A 24,240-nucleotide genomic window follows, 5' to 3' on the forward strand; every position below is an offset into this window, starting at 1 on the left:
ATTACAACAAAGAAACAAAAACAACCAACAACAACTCAAGGTAAAAAAAGCCTTAAGGAGGTCTTATACAAGAAAGATAAAAAAGAAGTAGAGAAGAGGAGAAAGAAGAACTTGCCGGGTAAGAGAGGAGACGGTCACGCATCATACGGTCGAGAGAGGCAAGGATGACTGATGAAGGTGCGAAGACAGCTGTGAACACACGAGCATTACGCTCTTTCCACAGCAGGTAGATGGCTGACTGAAAGTAGAGCTTGATGACTAGAGTAGCATGCACATCTGTGTTGACGCGAGGTTGATTGATCCAGGCTGCAACAGAGTGTAGATCAGCCGGAAGAGAAATCCAAACTTCAGCAGCAAAAGGCTCTCATATCAAGCGAGAGAAAGAGCACTCAAAGAAGAGATGATGGTGAGTCTCTATTTCCAGATTACAAAGGACACACGTTCCTGAGACATTTAACCCCTAACGCCTCAAGCGATCTTTGGTTGGCAGTCTTCTCCGCAAAGCCAGCCATGATATAAACGCATTACGTGGAATATGTTCCTTGAACCAAATAGTCTTGTGCCAATATTTGTTGTTGATAGTGTTTATATTCTTTTCTGACATTAGTATCCATATTTTTTAGTAAACTGATCCAAAGAGATTAGTTTGTGGAGCTAACCAAATGAGGATTATAGTGTTTATTTTAGAAAAAGTAATAGGTTGAATGATAAATGGCGTGCGTGCTTTTTCACATGAAAATCTGCACATATATTAAAATTGTAAGATTTGAATCATAGAGAAAATAGTGTATATGACTGAAGATGGTCCATTCCGAAATTAAAGATGGTTAAAATTATTCTTTGTCAAAATGCATAGACGTGAATTTTATATGAATAGAGTTCTCTTGTGCCTATAGGCTCTTCGCAATTTGAAGAAGAAAGAACATATTGTGTGAAAATCTTTGGCTCGGTCAAATTTTATCCAATTGTTTAAAAGCCCAAAAAACCCATATGTACTGACTTTTTGATATTTTTTTTCTGTGATTTGAATTTAAAAATAGATAAAACTTTCGATAAGTTATGTAAACTCAGAACAAGTATTTAGCTTTAGAAAGCATTTACATGTTTCAAACTTATAATATATACATATATAATGTTTAAAATTATGCATATAAAACCTGTGTAAAATGTGCCTAAATATGTTTATCTTCTTTAATGTGTTAATTATACTATATATAATATTATTTTAAAATTTCAAAAAGTTTATGTAACATACAAAAACTATCAATAAAACTATAATTCTCCATCTACAACAAGAAAAATGAAAAATTATAAACATATAAATTTAAATTAAGAAAAACTGACATTGAAAAAACAAAAAATTAATATAAAAAAACCGACAAATAATATTATAAATAAAATAAATTTATAAGACACAATCCGCGCGAAGCGCGGAAAAAATCTCTAGTACTATACTAAAAGGAACTAATAAAGCCTTCTAAAGCTATCCACGTCACTTATTAAATTTAGCCAATCAGAACATTTCAATTAAAATTTTGGGCTTCTGTTTCTAATGTACCTATATTAAGTGAAAAATGCCCAACGACAGTGGGTCAAGAGAGTGTTATTAGCCCAGTTCGAATAAAAAGCAATTAGCCCAATTCAAAAAGAGCTTCCAATCCTACTATGGATCCACGCCGTCTCTTCTCCTCCCCACTTCGTCTTCTCGGCTTGAAACCTTCTCGGCTGAGTTCTCATCGATTCACTTTCACACATTCAATTTTCGACTCCCGATGCTGTCGGGTATCTCGCCGGAGATCAAGTTCGACGACAAGTTTAAAGCTTTGAGGCTGGAGAGGAGAGTAATCGAAGTGGGTATTGGTCCTTTGATGAGATTATCCGATAAGTCGATGAATGTGAGATTCGAGTGGAAGGATTTTGGGATGTTCCCGGAGAGATTGGCGTGGGAGATGGTGAGGGAGACGATGTCGTGCATGTTCCCGAGGATGACGAATAGCCCCGAGGTGGAGACAGGGACGGAGGAGACAGTGATGTCGGTGAGGTTGACGAGGCGAGCGAGGGAGAGTCCCGAGAGGCGGGGGAAGGAGGAGACGGCGGAGAAGGAGTGGAGCGAGTCCGGGAGGTGAGGGGGAGCGGAGAGGGAAGGGCAGTTGTGGAAAGAGAGGGAGGTGAGGGAGGGGAAAGGGCTTTGAGGGCTGTGGAGGAGATGGAGAGATCGGAGGAGCAGTTTGTGAAGGAGAGGGAGGTGACGAGGCGGAATGGGGAGCCGGTGTCGCAGGTTACGACGGTGGTGGGGGGTTTTTTGGAGGAGGAGGAGTGGTGGTGGTCGCAGGGGTTCTTGAGGGTGGGGATGTTGAGGGATTCGAAGGCTTTGAGCTGCTTTGGGTCGAGTGGGGAGGTGGAGGATGTGCGAGGGGGAGTGGGGGAGGTGCGTGGGACGGGGGAGATGGTTGGAGATGGGGTTGGGGAGAGGGAAAGGAGCGGCGTATATAGTGGCTGAGAAGAGGAGTAACGGTAACGGAAGTAAAGGCTAAGTCTTGGTGTAGAAGACATGTAATGGAATAATACCAGTCTTTGTGAAAATGGGGTTTTACGTAGTCTTTGTGAAAATGGAATAATACCAGTCAATGGTGCGAAAGAACTTGCTCATGAGATCATGCAGAGAAGGTAAGAAGACAATCTATACTGATAATATAGATTTTCACGTAAAAGCAGCAGAATCTATCAATTAACCACAAGAATAATCTCATTTCCAAATATTTTAAAAAACTAAAATAAAAGAATTAACAGAAGTATTGAATAGCATAAATTAAGGCCTTATAGAACAAGTCAAACCCAAGAGAGTAAATGTTATTTTCTTCCAATAACGTAAAAAAAAAATATTTTCATATCTTAACCATTAACATCCTTCTTCAACCTTCCTCCGAGAGAATTAAATTTCCAAGGTTTCGTCATAAGAAAAAGTGGAAAGACACTATACCTAAAAACACTACAGAAAAACCTAGCTTTCTGTTTCATATCACCAAAATCAATAGTGAAATCACCATAGGAACTATCTACCAAGCTCTAACCAAAGCACTACTCCAAAAGACTACGCAAGTATAAGAAATTCTTTTACAAGCCAAAAGAATACAAATCTTAATATGGCTCTCTATCTGACAATTGGTTTTCTTCTAAGGTCCAGATATGAAAGGAATGGAGAACCCACCTCCTACATCCCCTTTGAAAACTGCAGGTACGTAGTATTATATAGAAAAATATAATAATCTCCACCCACATGATCTTTCTTTTATATTGAACCTGACATATGTACAGAGTAATGTCTTTTGTAATGGAATTGAAAATAATTCATATATTTTTAATAACCAAACTTAATGTCACCTTCACAAAAAATTATAATACAAATGGCTTTCACCCAATTTTTTGTCTCCTCAGATATTATAAAATTTTAACTCATTCGAATTACTAAAATAGGGATCAAATGGCTGAAGAGTATAGCTGGTGAATTCTTCTTATAACAAATTGCTGACAGAATTCGTAAGTAAATAATAATAATTGCATCTTCCAATTTCGAATGATAAGTCGTATTGTTCTAAAAAAATTCAAAAGCCTTGCAAAACTTAAGATCAAAAGTCTTGAAGGAACGTAAATTGGAAATTCCTGAAAACACAACAACCATATAATCGATGAAAATATTTTTTAAATACATAACTCATATATCGTTTTGATAACCTAATAAAATAGAAAATAAAATATATTGTAGTATAATTACATACAAACTACAAAATTAAGAATTTCACTATAGATGGGGTGAAGCTGCTCTCGACAAATCTGATAAAACTAAAGAAGGTTAGTAATCAATTTTTGAAAAATCATAGATTATTTTTTTCATTGAATTATTTGTATGCTATACCAAGAATCATATTTTAGTATTTGTTTTAACTACATATAATTGAATTAACTAAATATAAATTAACTAAACTTAAAATAAAAATAGATTTGTTTTCTGAAATTATTTTAAGAATATATATGTATATATCTAAAATCTTAGACTTAGATAGATTTTTCTATCTATCTATTTTGGTTACTTATAATAAATAAATTTGTATAAATAATTGTATAGTTATCAAAAATTAAAACTAATTTTTTAAAATTGTTGATATATAAAATACTAAAGATTTAACGATTAAGTATTTATTTAAGTATATAATTTTTTTTTTTAAGTTTTGTTATGAATTTGTATAATTATATTAAAACAAAACAATATTTCGAAATTGATTATCATATTCGAATATATTTATTTTAGTGATGATGTATGAATTATTATCATAATTTGAAAATTTACTAAAAAAACAATATCAACATGAATTGTAATATATGAGTTATTACCTTAACCAAAATTATAAATTAACATTAAATATAATTATATATGTCATATTTAGCTATACAATGTGTCATCAATATTAATAGCCATGTCAATATTACATAATGCCAATATTCTGCTACTTAAACCCCAAATCCCCTAACTCCCGTTAAGTAGCCAAATTCATAAATATACTTATTCGACAAAACAAAAAACTTTAAAATATTTACTAATCCGACCATGCACAAGCATCCATTCCCTATTCCATCGCGATAGGATAACAATGCAACCAACTCCTCAAAAAAAAAATCAAGCTCTTTTGCAAAAAAAATAAAATAATTTTAACACCTAAAATTTTTTGTTTCCAAACTTCTACAGGGAACACACATAAAAAGAAAAAGAGGACGTCCACTCGGATCACGCAACAAACCAAAAGGTGTGTCATGACTCCTAAGATATAGTATTTCTTTATTCAAAATCATACCATTTTAAATTATGAATGTATTTCGTAGTCCACCAGATATGCAATCTACCAGCGTTCAAACCAAAGTTTTATGATTGTAAGTTTAAGTGAATTATAATAATATATTCTTTTTTTTGTAACTGATAAAATAATATATTCTTCACGGTATCTTTTCATAACTAATTGAGTTATCAAACTTGATCGCATAGGTGGCTTTGATAAGTGTGACCTTTATGGTGTACAATTCTTTTCAACCTAAAAACATTATTGTTCCTCAATATCTTTCATTCTGCTTGACTCCAACAAAATATTTTCTCATCTGTTTTTCTTCCTTTAAACTAATTTATTATCATCTATTTCCTGACATTTTAATCCATCCAACTATGTCAAAAACTTATAGAAAATGTCAACTTCCAAACAAAACATAATTGAACTTAGCAAATAAATTCTTAATAATATTAAAAAACGTTATTTAATAATTTCTTCAACCCCCATTTTCCGCGCGTAGCGCGGACAAAGACTCTAGTAACTTGTAAAAGTGGCAAGAGAATTTATCTAGATGTTTTTGTTGAATTGTGACTAATACAAGGAATTTGACTTGTGCAGTCTGCTTCTACGTGGCTGCCATGACAAACATCACAATTTTCATGTTTTTAATTACACAGTTATACTACTTATATTGTTAATCAAACATAACACATCAAACCTATTATTAACATGATGTTAAAAAAACTTAATAATATATGTAGAATAATAGAAGACTGGCGATTTCGCATATTTTGACTAGTAATTAATAGAATTGTATTTCTATTCAACCATTCTAATAAAGACCTTAATTAATGAAATATAGTATTGTCATCTTGCCGCCCAAGCATAGATAGCAAGGTGATATTTGGATTTGTGAAAAGCCTGAAAGGTAAAGTGACTTTTTAGTTTATATCCCTGATAAGAACAAAATCTGCATATATATTAAAAGTTAAGAAGTAGAACCATATGTGTCATCAGATAGTTATGTTATATGTTTTGTATGGATTAAAGACATTAAGATAAGTCCAAGTAAGGTCATAAAGGCAACTTCCGAATTAATAATCTTATTATAAAAATAACAAAGGCCTTAAACATTACTCCTACAATTTAACAATGAAATTGAAAAACTTTACTCATAGACTGGTACCTAAACAAGAAAAAGTCCAACGACGATTTTTAATGGATTAAGATGGGATTTCAACTCCCTATATTTATAATCATACATCATATTTATAAATAATAGACCTTAATTAATAATAAACTCTAAAGTATGAATTCAACAGTTAAAGGATCTGAATTGGTATGGTAATACAAAAATCGCAATTAACAAATAGAGTTTTGAAATAAGAGAAACGGTCATCAATTCAATCAGGAATATATTAACCGTGTCATGACTCTTGACTTAATTAGATTCATGATCACAGATCGGCCGTTTAATTTGATAACTCTTTTTCTTCTAGTTTAAGTAAAGGAAGATTAGCATAAGGGGTAGTACTGTAAATAACAAGATGATAAGAGGAAAGATGTGTCACCTGATGGTTTGAGATGGTAATCTATAGCCACGTGTCACCAATAAAGCGGCTATCTACAAATGCCTTGAGACGATAGAAACGACACCGTTCAAAACCGATCCAATGAGTGGAGGGATAAGTTTAGGCAACTTGACTTTCTAAATATTTATATTCTCATATCATCCAAAAGTGCATGTCTTTATTCTTTTTTTCTATGGGCTCCCAAACGCATCTTTCCAATGTAGATAGTTAATTGTTATCTACATTCAGACAGAGCCTTGCAAAATAAAAATAAAATCTTGAAGTTGTAATGATGGAAAGGAACAAAGCTAAACGACGAGATAAGGTTAATAAATGTGGTTAATATAAAATTCAGAACGAACAATTGCAAGTACAACGTAACCTAATAATAAGTTAATGTGTTGAATTATCAAGTGACTGATTATATGTATATAGCATATTAAAATGATCATAATAGTTCCAAATCAATATCTGACTCAATAAAACTTGATTAGAAAAATTGTGTGTGTGTTTTCAACGGGTTGTCTCTATAATACGTTTTCAATGCACAAAAAAAAAAGAACAATTTGTTTTTGTTTTTGCTTTTGGGCCTTAATTCAACCAAACTATCCGCACATAAATAGATGGAGCAGATTCACATTGAAGAAAAATGGAAGTTTCGTTCCTCGCCTTGATTAACCTGACCAGATAGCGAATCATAAGCCTGACCTGAAGTTGCTGCAAAACAATTTGGTTGTGTTGGGATTCATCAGTGGTTACGTCAGAGAATCCGTCATGAATTGATTCATGATTTGATGATGAAAATCAAACAAGATTGAGTAATTTAAACCAAGACAAAAACGTCATATTAGGAAAATAAAATATTATTTTTATGGAGATATGAAAGTCGACAGGATCCTGAAAATATTACTTTCATGGAAATATATAAGTTGCAAGTATTTTGGAATATTTCCTAATAGGTTTATGAAAAGGGACTAATGCCCTAATCCGACTAAGTTAACCTAATAGACTCCTACTATATAAGATGAGTTCGTGTGTACTCTTTCTCCTTTGTCCAAGAAAAGATCTAACTTGGTTTGTGAGCTTTGGTTGTGAGAAAATAAGAGGTTATATATTCTTTGTACTTGAGATTATAGTGGATTACCTTTTGCCAGACCCCAGTGAATGTAAATCATTCTAGGTGAACTACTAGATAAACAATTTCTTGTGTCCATCTTCTATCTTTTCCGCATTCTTCTTCCTATCTCTATTATTCTACAAACTCAACTTTTTTACTTACTTCGTCGAGTTCGTCAGAGAGTGTATCAGCGAGTTTGTGTGTTTGATTCTGGTTCTTGAGTCAAACAGCTTCGTCGTTGTGGTTCAAGAGGTTATGTGTCTTGTTGTTGAAGCATATGCAACCTGAAATGGACGTTTTATCGGATCTCGTATGCGGCCCAAATCATAAAGAGCAACGTATATAGTGTGGTGGATTACAAAATACTGCAGCATTTTGTGATAGAACTCTCTCATCAAGTCATCAACCTATAGTTTATTCCCCAAAACGGCAGCGTTTTGTTGTCACCTCAATATAAACGTCGAACCAGGAAACTTCCTAAAGAGGACAAAGCATCAGATCACAATTCGCGCGAGTTGACTCACTAAACCATCTCTTCTCTCTCTTCAATATTATTCATAGATTCCTTTCGTTATTTCAATTTCACATGAAACTTCACTTGTCTATTCTTTTGGCTTTCGTATATTCTTCACACGTGTCAACTAATCATCGGAGTTTCCGGCGATGCCCCGTCGATTAAACGACGGCGTTCGTGGTCGTTTCACCTCCACCGCTCTCCTCTTCATCGGTCTGATCTCTTGTCTTACCGTCTACGCCGTCTTCTTTAATATTCTCCGTCCCCGTCCCCAAGATCACACACTCGATTCGGCCGTCCGGTTCACGGACTCGCGAGATCATGCCCGTGTAGACGGCGGCGGGTGTTGCGGTGGAGTGGCTAATCTGGAGCTGTGGGGACCGGCGGTGAAGTGGGGGACGGATTTCAAGTTTGAGTCGCCGGGTGAATGTTGCAAGGCGTGTAAAGCTATGTGCAGCGGTAACGACGGGCCTTGCTTGTGCGATACGTGGGTGTTCTGTGGAAACAAACAGGCTTGCGGGCCCAAGTTTGGAGAGGTGAGCCTTATCTCTTGTGATCGAAGAATCGAATTGTGACGTTTATTGATTTGATTAACTGTCCTTGGATCTTGCCGCCTAAGTGTTCGACAAAATGCTTGTATCACCAAAAAAAGAAAAGCAAACTTTTGGTGACTCTAATGTGGTGATTAGTGATGCGCAAAAGACTCTTGCAGTTCGATTCAAGTTAACGTGGAGGTTTTCTATGTGTTTTGTTTCTTCTCTGCGCAGTGTTGGTTGAAGAAGCAGAAAGATGTCTTGGTGCCTGATCGACAGGAAGGTGGGCAGAAAGTTATGTGGACATCTGGGCTTATCTTCGGACAAGGCCAGGTAGTACCCGTTGATCGCAAAGCTGATGCATTAGGTTTACTACTTCACAAAGTTACTTAAATTGTGCTCTCAGTTTCCTAAAAACATATACTTACTCAGCCTGTTTTGTTTGGTTTTGTCTACCTGAATGGATGATAATAACTGTGCTCTGCTCCTCAGATTTCATAAGATTATTCAATTTGCTCTTAGTTTCCTTCTAATATGTGAAATTAATGTGTCGGATGATGTTACTTTTGACTGTGATAATCCACATCTTATGCCTCCCCGAGTTTGTTGTGATGATAACTCCTCTGCTTTCCTTCTTATCATGAAAACAAAAATAGTGTTTGGGATAATACTGATTAACTGTCTTGCTTCTGTTAGGGCATTGTTGGTTTTGAGACTGAACACGGTGTACTTCATGTCAAAGTAAGTGTATCTTAGTTTCTTTGTCTTTTTTGTACTCCCAAAGGGAAAGTTCCAGATATGACGTGGATGCTTAACTTTTGTTGCAGCTTCACCCTGAGTGCGCTCCTCACTCAGTGTACTACATTCTTAGTTTGTTAACTCAACGCCACTGCGCAGGCTGCCGGTTTCATCGGGCAGAGAACCGGGGATCATATTGGGACTCAGAAGGCTATCATATAAACAATGTAAGATACCTTTCACAGATTTGCCTTTTAAGTATCAGATGGCTTGCCAGTATAGAATCTATACTATAGATCATAGCAGCTAAGCCATTTTCTCATAGTATACATATTGATTCTGGTGTTATGATCTCAATTTAATAAACTCTCTGATATTTGATTCATCTATTTTACCTTTTATTATAAAACATTCGTTTTTCTGTATCGAAATTCAGATGTGTGATAGACTTTTAGCCATCTGATTATACGTTTTATCAGCTAATATCTCTTTGATATCAAACATCACGTGTGTGAATCAATAGCGACTGACTGCTGGTTTAAACCCACATTATAGTTCTATGCTGGCTCTGGTTTCAGAATGTATCGAGTATGCTTGTTGCTGTTTCTACCAATTTAATTTCCTTTGAATTGCTTGTTCGTTTCGCGTGTATAATGCCAGACACAACAGATTTTAACTGGCCCATAAACCGTGACTGGTCTGATCGCATAGTAACAACTGTGATCCATGTGTTATGCCTATGATTTCTATCAATTTGATACTCTTGAGCCTTTTGGTTCATCTGATTGCACATCTTTCTTCTTATAGAATGTGCATCTTCTAAAAGATTCTACACTGTAGAGTTTAATTGCTTTTATCAACTACCCTTTTTGTTGCTTCGACCGGTTCATTTTTCGTTTTAGTTTGTTGATACCAGCACACTTTTTATTCTGTAAATGAACATATATTATGCTTGTTATGAAAAGTCTCGTCCTTTCTCCACGTTCCTGCAGGCTCCCTACGGTCCACCATACGCCATGATTCAAGGCATACTCCAGCCCGAGGGAAACATCTTCACGCCAGTCCCAACCGAGCACTGCCCAACCATAACCCGTGGCTCTGTTGCATGGGTCGGATCAGGACCAGAATTCTTCATCAGTCTAGCAAACCACCACGAATGGAAGCAATCTTACACTGTATTCGGATCTGTTTTACCAGAAGACATGGACGTTGCTGAGAGGATTGCAGGTTTACCAACAATAGCCGATGTCTGGAACAGCGTTAATGTCTCTGTCCTGGAGAAACCGGTGTCGTTAACTGTACGGAGAATGAAGTCGGGCCAAGAACAAGCAGAGCCCGGTTCGTGAAGAACAGTCGAGAACTCAGCTCAGAATAGTATTGTTTTAACCTTTTTTTTTTCTCATTGTGCATAAAATAGTGATGCTACGTAAAACGTAAACAAGCCTGAGAATATTTTTGCATTTAAATGGAAGTTTATGGTTAATACTAATATTTCCAAATTTTCCAAATTCGTAAACATTAAACCGGAGGCAAACCAATACAAATCGAATAGATTAAAAAAATACCAAATAATGTGAAACGAAACCATTGGTTTATTTATGCTTAACCGGTAAATAGGGTTTGTTAAACGTATGCGGCGGAGGTGGAGAAGGTGCGTCGGGTGCGCACACGTCACCCACTCCACGGCGCACTTTAGTACAACTCTTTAACCGGCCACCTCCTCTCCTAACTTTTCTAACCTACGCCTCTCCTCCGCCTCTTTATTATCCCTAACCCACCGCTCTCTCCCCTATCCCTAATTTCTTCTTCTCCGCCGCCATGTCAACCCCCGATGGATCTCCCGTCGCCATGGCCGTCGATCCTTCCACCGCCGTCACCGTCGCGTCCACCACGACCAGGAGAGTCCCGCCTCCGTGCTGGAACGACGAGGAGACTGCTGCCCTCGTCAACGCCTACAAAGACAAGTGGTTCGCCCTCCGCCGCGGGAACCTCCGCGCGGCTGATTGGGACGACGTCGCCGCCGCTGTCTCCTCGCTGCATACCCTCGGAGGTCCGGCGAAATCAGCGATCCAATGCCGACACAAGATCGAGAAGCTTCGGAAACGTTATCGCGGCGAGAAGCAGCGGTCTCTCAACCGACCAGGCAAGTTCTCTTCCTCTTGGGATCTGTTCCCTATATTGGATGCGATGGAGTTCGCGCCGGTGACTCCAACCGCCGTGGAACCGTACGATCCGGATCTGGATAACGACGATGAGAGTAACGGTTTAGATGGATTTAGGGTTAGGTCGAAGAGGTCTGGGAAATTCGATTCGCCTCGAGATGGGTTTGGGGTTAGATCTAGGTCAAAGAGTCAGATGAAGATGTACGGCGGTTTCGATTCAGATCACGACTCAGGAGGTGGGTTTGGGTTGAAGAGGAGGTACAATGGTAACCCTAAGGTTAGTGGTGACTTCGATGCTGATTCTGATGAAGAGATTGTCTTAGTGCCTAAGGCAACTAGGCTTAAGGGCTCACATGGTAAGCCTTCTTCAGGTGAGTTTGGTGGTGGGTTTCCGTTGAAGTCCTTTGGTGATCGGAGTTTCGCTTCTCATGGGTTCAAAGCCAAGAACTTTAGTAAGCCTGAAGCCAATTTCTCTCCGGAGATGGATTATGATGATGAGTTTGATGAAGGGTTCAACCCGAGGATTCAACACTCTAGGAGCTCGTCGCGAGCCAATGGTTATGGAAGAAAGGACGGGAGTTATCCCCGGAGCAACAACACGGGTGTGTCTAATGGTTATGGGTCGTCGTCTAGGTTCAAGCACGAGCAGATGAATGCAGCAGATGTTGAGTCTGACCCGATTGATGAAGTTGTGTCTTCGGTGAAGATGTTGACAGAGATGTTTGTGAGAGTGGAGAATTCGAAGATGGAGATGATGAGGGAGATGGAGAAGACGAGGATGGAGATGGAGCTGAAGCATTGCCAGATGATGCTTGAGTCGCAGCAGCAGATCATAGGCGCGTTTGCTGAAGCATTGAGTGAGAAAAAGAGCACGAACGCAAGGAGGCCTGGTTCGTAGTTTCGAACTGTGTGTTCATATGGTATTAATAATATGATCAAATCGCTTTTGAGTGTAGTAGTACCAAGTGTCCTCTTCCAGTTACTAGGAACAGAAACTGCAGTTAAGTTTGATGGTGTAATGACACTTTTGAGGTTTTCATTGTTGGCATTTTTGATAATTCAGATAGTAAGATAATTGAGTAATACAAATCTAGCAGAAGTATAGAAACTCGTTTTACACAAGGCTAAATAGCACTGCACCAAACAGACATGTAACATAGATAGACCTGAAGTTGCAGGGAAGATAATCTGGAAGCAGAGATGATCCCAGACTTGCACTTTTGAACGCTTCACATTTTTTTTTACAATAGCTCATGAGGTGAGCTAAATACCTGGCCGGAAAGTCTACTCGACGCCTGCGCCATTTGTTCAGAAAGAATACCGCAAACGGAGCAAACACTATGATTGATGTAATCGCTGGGTACGTGAAGAGGAAAACTTTCAATATGACCTCCCCAGGGCGGTGTTCCGTGTGTGAGGTTGGAAATGTAATGTTTAGCATTGCGAAATTAGCAGTCCGTAGAGCTGCTATGGAACCATAGAGAACCTTCCACATGGGGAGTCCAACTGTGAGAATCATGATCACATATAGAGATCAGAAGAAAGCTATCCCATTGGGGATATAGAAAAATATGGCTACGTAGAAAGTCATGGTCATCTGCCCTGCCAAGTGGTCGTCCCTATCACCGCGCTTCGAATCCTCCTGCCAAAATCCGCCAGGGGGACTAAGATTAGCCTGGTATGTAGCTGTTACTATCAGTATAGCCACCACAAGTATCACACTGCGACTGTCGTTGCTGTTCAGAGATGCGTTTCTAGTCTTGCTCAGATTGGTCAGCCCAAAGGCATTATTCCATTTCTCGATAAAAGATGGTTTTTTGCTCAAATATTTGGCGAGAGTTGTTATGGTAGTAGAAACTAGTCTTTCTCTAGCACTGTTGAATAGGCTACTAGTTGCTTCAGGTGAAAAAAGAGGAGATTGGTGAATTTGGAGTATATCCATCGCAGTCTTACCATCCAAGTTCTTCGCTTTTGCTTTCACGCTTCCACGTAGCAACTTCATGACCTGTAAAATCAAGGGCATTTAACTCCGCTTGTATGCCAAAAATATCTCAACAACTTTCACAAAGAACACAACCGAAGAAAACAAATTAACAGATGATGCTAGAGCAATATGAGATCATACATTTATTCATGAACTTGTATGAATAAAACAAAAACCTTAGGGGGTAAAAGAGGAACTAAATGTAGAGAGACTTTTATAAACTCTTAGACTCGTATAGGACGAGATCCAGACTATGTAATTTAACTCTCTTTTGGATAACTTCTCCTAACTAGACTTGAATCAAGATCCCTATTAGGTGAGTTAGAAGTTTTAGCTACTAAACCAACTCGTTGTTTTCTTGGTATAAAAAAAGAAGGCGTTTACCTCAGGTTGATTAGTGAGTGCAGCAATATGCAAGACTGTTTTACCATCTTCATCCTTCCAGTCCAAGACCTCCTCCCTGTTGGCTCTCTTAACCCATCCCAACAGAACCTTAGATGCCTCAAACCGGTGGTTCTTCACAGCAATGTGAACTGCTGTCTCACACTTGATCGTCAAATCATCTATTGAAGAAGGACAAGAACACAATAACTCACCCAACAACTCTGCATCGCCTAATCAAGCTGCATGATGCAAAGGAGTAATCCTTCCTCTTCCTTTGATGGTGACTAAGCTGATGTCCATTGCTATAAATCCTCTCACCATTGGAATGTGGTTGTTTTGCAGGGCTAAATGCATAGGGCTGAAACCTGAAGCATTTAACTTCAAAGCAAGCGACGGCTTGAGAGTCATTAACTCCATGGCAAAGTGAGTTTGTCCTTTCTCTGCTGCAGTGTGTAGTGGCGTCTCACAAAAGGGCACTCTATCAAAGTGTTTTAGAATATATGGATCTTCTGCAACCAACTTGTAGTCTCTCAATATCTCCATCTTGAGCAGCCTTCTTGATTCTCTCATAGATATTATCATCTTGATTAGTAGTATCTGATACTCTATTGACATCCACGACAATAGACATAGCTTCACTAGTCATCCAAGCGGCTGCCTCCACAGTAATTTTGTTGACACCTGCTAGCACAAGCTAAAGTTAAAACAAGAAAATACAAAGGTCTTCAATCACCTGCCCACTACCTACAGCATGAAAATTAATTTTGATTAGTTCCGAGAAAGTGACAACTCATTTACTGATCATTTTAGTAGATGATCTTTATTAGAATCAAATGGTTCTCTTTAAATAGGAATGAACTTTGGCCAGCTAGCATTTTATACAGGACATTTTAGAAATAAGAAAACTGACAATAAGCTATATTGAAAAGTAAATATTCTAATAAACTTTTTTGTTCTCCAATACTTGAACTTCATCTCCAAGTATGTGTGCTTTTTTTTTTGATAAGTTCCAAGTATGTGTAAGACCATCTCCAATGTATTTCTCTATTTTTTCCTCTATAATAGAGGAATTCTACAATAGAGGTGAGTTTCTCTCCAATGTATTCCTCTAAAAAGGAATATTCTTAAAAGATTCTTTTTTTTTTTATATTTTACACTTCTAACTTGTAAATGTTGAAAATTAACCCATTCATTATACTTTTTGAATTTTTTTCATAAAATTGCAATATTATTTAAATGAAACATTTTATTACAAAAAGACATTAGACAACAAAAAATTAAAACAAAGTACCATTATCTAACAATCATTATTACTAAATTTTCCCCATAAATGATCAATTAATGCATTCCGAAGTGAGAAATGAGCTTCTTTATCTTTGATTTTTCTGAATCGACTTAGAAACTCTTGGAATCGGTTATCTTCATTATCTGGTATTTGGACTTCCGGAGGTGGAGCTTCTCTTCCAATTCCAATCGGTGCATCGAGATCACGCTCATCCTCAATAATCATATTATGTAAAATTATACATGTAGTCATTATATCATGTAGTATTTTATTTTTCCAAAAACGTACCGGTCCTTTCACAATCGCAAAACGTGATTATAAAACTCCGAATGCACGTTCTACATCTTTTCTACATGCTTCTTGTTGTGCTGCAAAATATTTTTTCTTTGGACTTACTGGCTCATGAATAGTTTGCACTAGGGTTGACCATTTCGGATATATACCATCGGCCAAGTAATAACCCATATTATATTCTTTACCTTGAATGACATAGTGGACAGGAAGAGCAATACCTTGAGCGAGATTGGAGAAAAGGTGAGAAGACTCCAACACATTAATATGTTTTAATATGTTGTATTAATTAATATTTAAATAAAAAGTCTTTGACTTTTAAATAAAATAATATTTTTAAAAAAATTATAATTGACTTTTAAATAAATAATAATAATTTTTATTTTGATTATAACGGCAGTTATTAAAATTAAAAATTAGTATATAAACAAAAAGGTGTGATTTTATATGTAAAATTATATTTCTTCGTACACAAGTATTTTAGTTACAATCATAAGAAATTAGAGGACTACTTTATAAATAAAAAAGTTTGCCTCTATTATAGAGGAATGCTATTTTTTCCCCTAAATATATAGGAAAAAATAGTAATTTCTATTTTAGGAGAAGAAATAGGGATGGATTGGAGCTGATTTTACTATATTATAGCATTTAGAGGTAAATATAGAGATGAGTTGGAGATGCTCTTAAAAGAGCATATTTTCTATGGGAGGACTTTGATTATTATTACTTTTTAACAATAACATGGTCCCCCGTTGAACTAGCCGACTTTTCAAATGACATCTGGCTTGCATTTTAGCATAGAGTAAAAAAACTGATTCTTTGTAGTTTGTACTGATCTCACGTCTTGTAAGTATAATAGTTGATCCTTTGTCGCTGATGTCAAGTCTTGTAAGTACAACACCATTGAAACTATAAAATAATAATAATAGGAAACTGAGTGCTACAAGTTTGGGTGTAGGATAAGTTGAAGGTGATTCATATTCTTTCTATCATCTGCATCATAGTAAACCAAGTGAGTCCTATTCTATTTTCAAGTAGATCCTGAAAAAATAAAATAGGGAGGTAGCTTTGAAGGTTTCTGTCAAATTATATTGGCCAAAGCTCACTTGCTACTCTCATTTTACAACTTATAGTACCTACCACACTCTAATTCAGATGTGGGGAGAGACATACAAGACTTGTATACCACGTCTTCTTTTTTGCACGAACAAGCATAGTTATGGAGGATCATTGACTTCTTGAAGGAAGCCGAAGTTGAGCATCATCAGATGAAACGTAAGCAACCTCTTTAATGCGATTTCATGTAGTAGATGCAACTGACATTTCGAATTTGTTTTCTTCATACACTTATGACACGAGTAGCTAACGTTTTTTAATGAACATGAGGCTTTTACGAAATCACACCAAGTAAGTAATTTAGATATTTTGATCACAACGGATTGCGATTGACATCTTTGTACAACAAATACCGAGACCTAGTCTTTCCCAGCGCAGCATACCTGAAACAGCAAACAGTACCTAAGAGTGTGTGTGTGGTCGAATGATCTTTCAGGTTATCAAGACACAGTTCCAATAGTTTTTGATCCTTGCAAAGGTTTGAAACATAATATAATTTTTTAAGTTATGGGACAGTCTCTTACCATTGAAGAACAAAAGGAGCCATCCATATGACATCACCAGCCTGAACTGGATACCTATTTATAGAGAAAGATCACATAAAAGTTAGAAACACTTCTTATATCATGTAAAATGTAGCTGCATACCAGTTATCGCCCAATCGATAAATGCCTTGGCCCTCCAGAAGCAACAAACCATGTTGGTTATAATGGACTTCCTGTTTGACATTTCAAAACCATATGAGAAGACTGAATCAAAAAGAGCAACTGATGGCATCAAGATCACTATGGTAATGAAGCTAAAGAGATCTGCACCTTAACATTGAGAAACTCTCCAGGCTGAAAATCCATAATCTGCATATGACAGAAACAACAGTAGTTAAACTTAAGAGGTCTAAAGAAGCTAAAGGATTCATTAAATAAAAACAAAGTGGTTACATGGATGTTTAAGTCATAAGCAAGGGAGACAGGAAGAAGTTTCCGCAGCTCAAAAACCTGTTATAATAACAAAATGGGGTTTTTAGAGATGACTGATTTAGAATCTAAAACTTGAATTGTGATGCATTCTGAGAAGAGTGGAGAAGTTTTGCACACTTACCTCACCGGGAGTCTCAAGTAGTGGTTGCTTGTCAGTGGAGCCAACGATAAGCTCTGTTGTGTGACTTCCTAAATGTTCATACCTAGAGATGTAGTAATTCCGGAGAAGTTTTAAAGTTATACACCGTAGAGAGGAGACCTGTAAATTGCTTTGTCATATTAAGGGTAAGAAGAAGAACCTCCGCTCAAAGACAACAAGTGTTGCAGACTCGACACAGTCCAAGGAATGATAAAAGTTTGGAGGTAGGTATGCATATGAATCAACCTACAGTAAAAAACTGGATTATAGGCAGAAAAATGAAAAAAACTAATGGAAAAAATCTTGCAATCAAAGTTGAGTAGCAATGATGTAACCAGAAGAATGCTTGGGTAAATTGTTTTTTCATACAAATCATACCGTCAATTTTTGTGAAGAACTGGATGTGTTAGTAAGTGTCACAGCACCCTCAACCACGAATACAAGACTTGGAGAAGATTCAAGACATTTGAAAGAAATTAATAAGCATAATGTAGATTATAAGTACAAGTAAATGTTAAATAGAGAGAGGAGCTCATATAAGTAACAATACCGCTCTATGTCCTTTGGAGGTAAACCTGAACTTGACATTCCTGCAAGAGACAGTAGATAATCAGCTAGATAAGATGGTCACAAATATTGTACGAGTAGATCAATAAGAAGATATATTGATTACAGACCTTTCATTTTAGCAAAGTACATGACAAAGTGAGAACCCATTGCAGGTGTGATCAAATACGCCCCTAATGTATTTGTCCTGTAAAATTTGAGCAACAGATAAGCTTTAAGGACTTGTCAGACTTTTGTAGCTATAAGAATAAAGAAAAAGAGATCATGTACCAGTCAGGTAAAGGGCTGTATACATGACTTTCTGGTGTTATCAACGCATGATCTCGTTTGTATACACTTCTTGTATACCCCGGCAAGTCTAAAAAACAACGGATCAACACCAGATCAGAAAATGCATCTAAATATACAAAAGGGGATAATTTTTTAGAAGGAGACGAATCTGTATCCATAAAACTGAACTTCCATGCTTACATAACTTCTATGTCAAGTACCTAAGTGTGATCAAAAGTTTAAAGCTTTTTGCAAGAGAAGAGGCTAAATGATTAAAGGACTATCTAAACCGGAATAAACCCAACCCTATTCGATAAGAAACCGAACTTAACCAAGTATCAAACTTTGTAATGATGACACCAAGAGAATAAGAAAAGATTTGGAAACCTTGGAGGTGGGAAGGAGAGAGTGTTGGATTCGTGACTTTCCAGTAAATGGGTTTCGTCTTCTCATCGATCGAAGGCGAAGGCGCTGAACAAAACCCATCGTCGCTTTTCGAAGCTTTAACCAAAAGACCTTTTTGAAGGCAAATAAGAAAAGTTTTGATTAGTTTCACAGTATGCTTACAAAAGCTTCTGAATAATAATAATCTAAAGATTCGTACTTACTGATAATAATGATGAAGACGATTAGGTGAAGTGAACGCATTTTCGCTGAGGATTATAGTGGGAACCGATTCAGGTTCAGTACATTTACTCATTTGGTGGTTTATATAAAACCACACAAAATCAGAATACGACAGAAGATTTTGTCAGTGGATGTTTTGTTTGCTAGTCTCGTGAATTGGAGTTCCTCGGTTTAGCTAATTATCGCGTTTATTTCGGTTTATTCGAATAAAATCAAAACCGGTTTAAACTCCCCGTACCAGAGATAAACCGAAACTATTGGGCCTATTCTTTGAATTTGTATAGCCCATTAATACAGTTAGGTAGCCCGATTCGACACGTATCATCTGTTATCGTTTCGGGGTCTCAGTCGACTCTCTCTCTAGCTTTCTCTCTGCAACCAAGGAAAAAATGGAGGTAGCAGCAGCGACTGCGACGAGCCTCACAACGCTCCGAGCTCGTTCCCCAGCGATAATCCCGTCGTCAACACGTAACCTGAGATCTAAAGTGAGATGTACTTCGTCTTCTTCTCTCAGAGCTTCCCTCTCGAACGGCTTGCTCTCCCCGTACACCGGAGGAAGCATCTCTAGTGACTTCTGCGGCGCCAAGCTTCGTCCCGAGTCGCTTAATCCGTTGAATATGTCCAGCTCCAAGCCTAAGCGCGGTGTTGTCACTATGGTATACATTTCGCATCGTTTCTCGATTAACAAAGCTCTACACTGTTAGGTTATCGTAATCGAGGTTTTCGTGGCTGTGACTGATTCAGAAATTGAATTGTCTGGCGAACCAATAGATTAGAGAGAGAGAGAGAGAGTAGATATAGGCAATTAGCTCTCAGTGTGAAGAGTGTTCATGCCTTTCATTTGTTTGATTGATGGAAGATGCTACATGTTTAGATAGAGGGTTGAGTATTAAGCATGAACCACGTTATGCGATTGCTCAATGAGAGTTCAGTATGTGTGTGCCACTTGCATATGCATCAATTGCTCTGATCTTTATGGCAATACATATTGTTACGAATCATCTGGCTGTCAATAGGGAATTTGGATATTGTGTATTGACCTGCCTATCGCAGTTAATTTGCAATGTTTGTTGATTACTTTCACCTTTGGTGAGATTTTATTTGTTTTCATGGCTCTTCTGAGTGTGCTTGCTTCTTTCCATCAACAGGTTATACCTTTTTCAAAAGGAAGTGCACATGAACAACCTCCTCCTGATTTGGCATCTTATCTGTTCAAAAACCGGATTGTATATTTGGGAATGTCTCTTGTACCTTCAGTCACTGAGTTGATACTCGCGGAGTTCCTTTACCTACAGTATGAAGACGAGGAAAAGCCTATTTACCTCTATATAAACTCGACAGGGACGACTAAGGTAGGCTTCCGTTAGAAAATCTGCCAGATTTGAGAATGCATGCTGAATAGTGAACTTGAAACTGTTGTTTGATGTAAATGTCTAAAACCATCACCTAATCTTCATAATGTATTAAGAGAATCTGTTTTCTTACATTTCAGAATGGTGAGAAGTTGGGCTATGATACAGAGGCTTTTGCAATTTATGATGTCATGGGGTGAGTAATCTTTATCCCTCTTATTTATTATGTCATTCTCGTATCTCTTTCTTAGCAAGAATCTATGACTAAACTCTAATTCTTGAACTGCTTTGGCCAAGTATTCTAAACCGTAATTGAAGAAGATTTGCATCTTAAAAAATTTCTTGACTTATTATTTTGGGGAGACGGAGCATATATATTCATCCAAGAACAACGCTTATATTATCTTTGACTTTAGGTATGTCAAACCACCAATCTTTACTCTTTGCGTTGGGAATGCTTGGGGTGAAGCTGCTTTGCTTCTGACTGCCGGTGCTAAAGGAAATCGTTCTGCATTGCCCTCATCAACTATAATGATAAAACAGGTTATTCCTAATCTTTTTCTTTTAGATTCTAACTGGCGACGGTTCTTTCCAGATTTGAAGCAAGTTAGGCTTAATGATTCATATGCGCCTGTTACTCATCTGTTTATTTTCTTTTGTTTGATGACTTTGTAGCCCATTGCTCGATTTCAAGGACAAGCAACCGATGTTGAAATTGCAAGGAAAGAAATCAGGCACATAAAGACAGAAATGGTGAGAAGATCAACTTTTTTATGAACTCATATAGATGAAAATCAGTTCCGGACCCTTGTGATATACGTAGAATATCATTGTTTAATCTTCATTGTACAACATTTTCTAGTTGTGTACGTGAGATATGTTTAACATGCGGAGAATGACTTATGCAGTTACTAGCAAAACTAAAATTGATGTGTGCATTATCTTTCCTTTACTCTTTACTTTTACCTTCAAACTTATCTGATATTATTACACTTGTTTCTGTTCTATGTAATGTTATACTCAAGGTCAAGCTGTATTCAAAGCATATTGGTAAATCACCGGAGCAGATTGAAGCTGACATGAAACGCCCGAAATATTTTAGTCCCAGTGAGGCTGTTGAATATGGGATCATTGATAAGGTACGCTAAATGACATATGAGTGATGTTGTTCTCCGGCAACATAGACTGGTTATCTTCTGCAGAGTTGACTCATTCTCTCCCTGTAATTTGTTTGCAGGTGGTTTACAACGAAAGGAGCAGCCAAGACAGAGGAGTAGTGTCCGACCTTAAAAAGGCACAACTCATCTAAATGTTGGAAAAGTCTTCTTAAATCTCCCGTGATTAACAGGTAGATGTTGAAACTTTCTCGCTTTCATTCTGCATATCTAGTGTAATGATGATGAAATGGCTTTTTAGAATTTAAACTTTCTATACAATGAATAAAGTTTACACTTCCCGCATATTCTGGAATCATGAGCTACTTTCGTTATGTCAATGTTGGACCAATGATTCCATAGTTAGGAGCATTTACTAATAAAGAGGAACACCTGTAATATCTCAAATACTTTTTACACCCCACAAATGGTGTATGATAATTACTTAAGCGTTCAAGCAAGCGAATACACACACGGGGACATACATTTGGTAATGTAAGTGCGTGTAGTGGCCTCGAGTCTTCTAGTTTTGCATCCCCTTTAGTTCTAATAGTTACTTCCCATCTTCCTCCTTTGTTTCTCTCTTAGGACCCATTTTCTCTTAGTGGTATCATTTTCATTGCCCATTACAACAAACTTCACTATTGATGGCCGACACATGTCCAAGGATCCATGCACTTACAAACATCAGAATTCATATATCATTTACTGTCTTAAACAAATTACTAATCTAAAACCCATGTACCTGCTTTAATCATTTGCATATTAACATCTAGCATGATAGGTATTGGTGACAAAGTAATTTTAGTCTACTTGTAATTCTATTGGCTTCTCCTTTTTAATACTTACTTTATTATGAAATTGTCATCATGTTGCTTTGGTTTTAGGTTGGTGATCTGACTGTGGATCAAGGAGACATCGACACCGAACCAAAGTAAAAAAAGGTATTGAAAACATCACTTAGTGCTTGAATTTTAGGGTTATTTGAACAGAAACAAACCCTTATGTGTAATGCCTAGAAACAGAATTGGTGTATCTTCACTATGTTTCAAACATTTAAAATGATTCAGTTTCGTTATTCGTAAGTTTAATGTCTATTTTCATTAGTATTTGTATTTGTGTGTGAACCATTTCTTGAATTGGATGGATACATTAATGAGCGATGACATAACACTTTAAACTTACCAACCCCATTATATGTAAGCCCTTTTCCTATAAAAAGCCCACACTTGTCAGAAACACGCAATGTTTTGTTTCTTTCGTTTATTGGACTTAACGTGTCAACTGTTTAAATGACGTCATCGGTACATTACGTGCCGGCGAATACGAAATTTACCGGCGCAAGAATTTAACAAATGAGTGTGGGTTCCCACATTGGAATAACATGGAAACGAATTGTGTTTTTCGTTTCTGGAGTGAGAGTGAGCCGACGAAGAAAAAGAAGCTAAAGAGTGATCTAAAACAGAACCAATTGTAAGGTTCGAGTATTCCATTTCCTAGCACTGGCGGAACCATATTTCAAACACTAACTTAAATTATAGTTTTTATATTTCACATTAAATTTTAAAATATAATATATGTGATTATTTATATGATTGTACGTATAAAATATTATTAATTATAAGAAAACTTATACGATTAATTATATGATAACACATATATTGTAACCTATGATGACACATATAGAATATATATATATATATATATATATATATAGTGTTCGGATTCGTTTTCGGATCTTTTTGGGATTTCATGTCCAGTTCAGATCTTTAAGGATTTGGTTCGGAATTGGATAACCAATATTTAAATAGGTTTGGTTTAAATATTTGGATAGAGAATTAATAATTATTTACGTATTTTTGGAGTTTTGAGTATTTTTTAACTATTTAAGATATTTACGTTTGATTATTTGTATATATTTTCAAGCATTTATGCGAACTTAAAAGTATCATATATATTTTGGATGTCTTTATATATATTAAATCTAAAAATAATTAATATATATAAATATATAAATCTATTTTGGACACCCAAAATACTTCAGTTTGGATTGGATTAGGTTTCAGTTCTTCAAATACCAAAATTTTGAATAATTCAGATATTTAATCAATTCCGGTTCGGATTTAGTACTACTTATTCGGATTGGGATCGGTTCGATTCTTCGAGTTCAAGTTTTTTGCCCAACCCTAAATAGTGACATAAAAAGCAAATAACATCATATTTTTTTAAAAAATACATCCGCACGGGTGTGCGGGTCAAAATCTAGTATATATTATTAGCGTTTTGTCATTTTGCCCCGGATAGAAATTCATCATAGATCTGCCACTGTTGGCTAGTCAAGAAATCCATCAAATGTTCCACCTCGAATGAGTTTATGGAGTATATTGTTATTCAATATTATACCGCAATGAGTTGCTCGCTAGATCATATCGATCATCGCAATATACTTTTGTTTGGTCTAGCTACCAGAATAATCCGCTTTGGTGGTAAAGGAGTTGCAACTGTAAATTCTACCATTGGGATCCAATTCGTGCTGGGAATGATTATTTTCAATGTTCGGATTTTCGGCAAAGAAGTGAAAAACACTTTTTCGCAGTAAATATTTGAACCTCGCAACATCATATACATAAGAAATCCGAACTTTG

General features: G+C 36.7%; 4 protein-coding genes and 2 pseudogenes across 5 annotated transcripts; 3 read left to right on the forward strand and 3 right to left on the reverse strand.

Annotated features, from left to right (window-relative positions):
• Positions 1-1,495: 1,495 nt before the first annotated feature.
• On the reverse strand, positions 1,496-2,906 carry LOC106437404 (annotated as a pseudogene).
• A 5,061-nt stretch (positions 2,907-7,967) lies between these two features.
• On the forward strand, positions 7,968-10,776 carry LOC106437384. Its single transcript, XM_013878278.3, has 5 exons — positions 7,968-8,552; positions 8,784-8,882; positions 9,246-9,290; positions 9,377-9,514; positions 10,280-10,776. The coding sequence occupies exons 1-5, from the start codon at positions 8,166-8,168 to the stop codon at positions 10,631-10,633; spliced, it is 1,023 nt and encodes a 340-aa protein (XP_013733732.1). The 5' UTR covers positions 7,968-8,165; the 3' UTR covers positions 10,634-10,776.
• A 151-nt stretch (positions 10,777-10,927) lies between these two features.
• LOC106437476 (protein FIP2-like) lies at positions 10,928-12,532 on the forward strand. Its single transcript, XM_013878370.3, has one exon. It carries the CDS (start codon positions 11,106-11,108, stop codon positions 12,345-12,347), a length of 1,242 nt encoding a protein of 413 aa, XP_013733824.1. The 5' UTR covers positions 10,928-11,105; the 3' UTR covers positions 12,348-12,532.
• Positions 12,487-16,350, reverse strand: LOC106425451 (annotated as a pseudogene).
• A 347-nt stretch (positions 16,351-16,697) lies between these two features.
• Positions 16,698-19,242, reverse strand: LOC106425359 ((S)-ureidoglycine aminohydrolase-like). 2 transcript variants are annotated; one of them, XM_013866093.3, is made up of 13 exons: positions 19,071-19,242; positions 18,850-18,978; positions 18,463-18,550; positions 18,303-18,379; positions 18,176-18,215; positions 18,004-18,070; positions 17,786-17,871; positions 17,608-17,689; positions 17,448-17,504; positions 17,325-17,363; positions 17,157-17,227; positions 17,034-17,087; positions 16,698-16,892 (listed from the first exon to the last, which is right to left on the reverse strand). In XM_013866093.3, exons 1-13 carry the CDS (start codon positions 19,108-19,110, stop codon positions 16,823-16,825), a joined length of 900 nt encoding a protein of 299 aa, XP_013721547.1. In that variant the 5' UTR covers positions 19,111-19,242; the 3' UTR covers positions 16,698-16,822. The 2 variants fall into 2 exon arrangements, with proteins under 2 accessions (XP_013721547.1, XP_048623026.1); XM_048767069.1 differs by having other exon boundaries at positions 17,325-17,504.
• Positions 19,243-19,397: 155 nt separating this feature from the next.
• LOC106425454 (ATP-dependent Clp protease proteolytic subunit-related protein 4, chloroplastic) lies at positions 19,398-22,680 on the forward strand. The gene is made up of 8 exons (XM_013866189.3): positions 19,398-19,745; positions 20,238-20,441; positions 20,582-20,637; positions 20,858-20,984; positions 21,117-21,194; positions 21,467-21,580; positions 21,679-21,789; positions 22,483-22,680. The coding sequence occupies exons 1-7, from the start codon at positions 19,479-19,481 to the stop codon at positions 21,748-21,750; spliced, it is 918 nt and encodes a 305-aa protein (XP_013721643.1). The 5' UTR covers positions 19,398-19,478; the 3' UTR covers positions 21,751-21,789; positions 22,483-22,680.
• Positions 22,681-24,240: the final 1,560 nt, after the last annotated feature.

This window comes from Brassica napus, chromosome A1 (assembly GCF_020379485.1).
Source record: "Brassica napus cultivar Da-Ae chromosome A1, Da-Ae, whole genome shotgun sequence".
NCBI classification, from domain to species: domain Eukaryota; kingdom Viridiplantae; phylum Streptophyta; class Magnoliopsida; order Brassicales; family Brassicaceae; genus Brassica; species Brassica napus.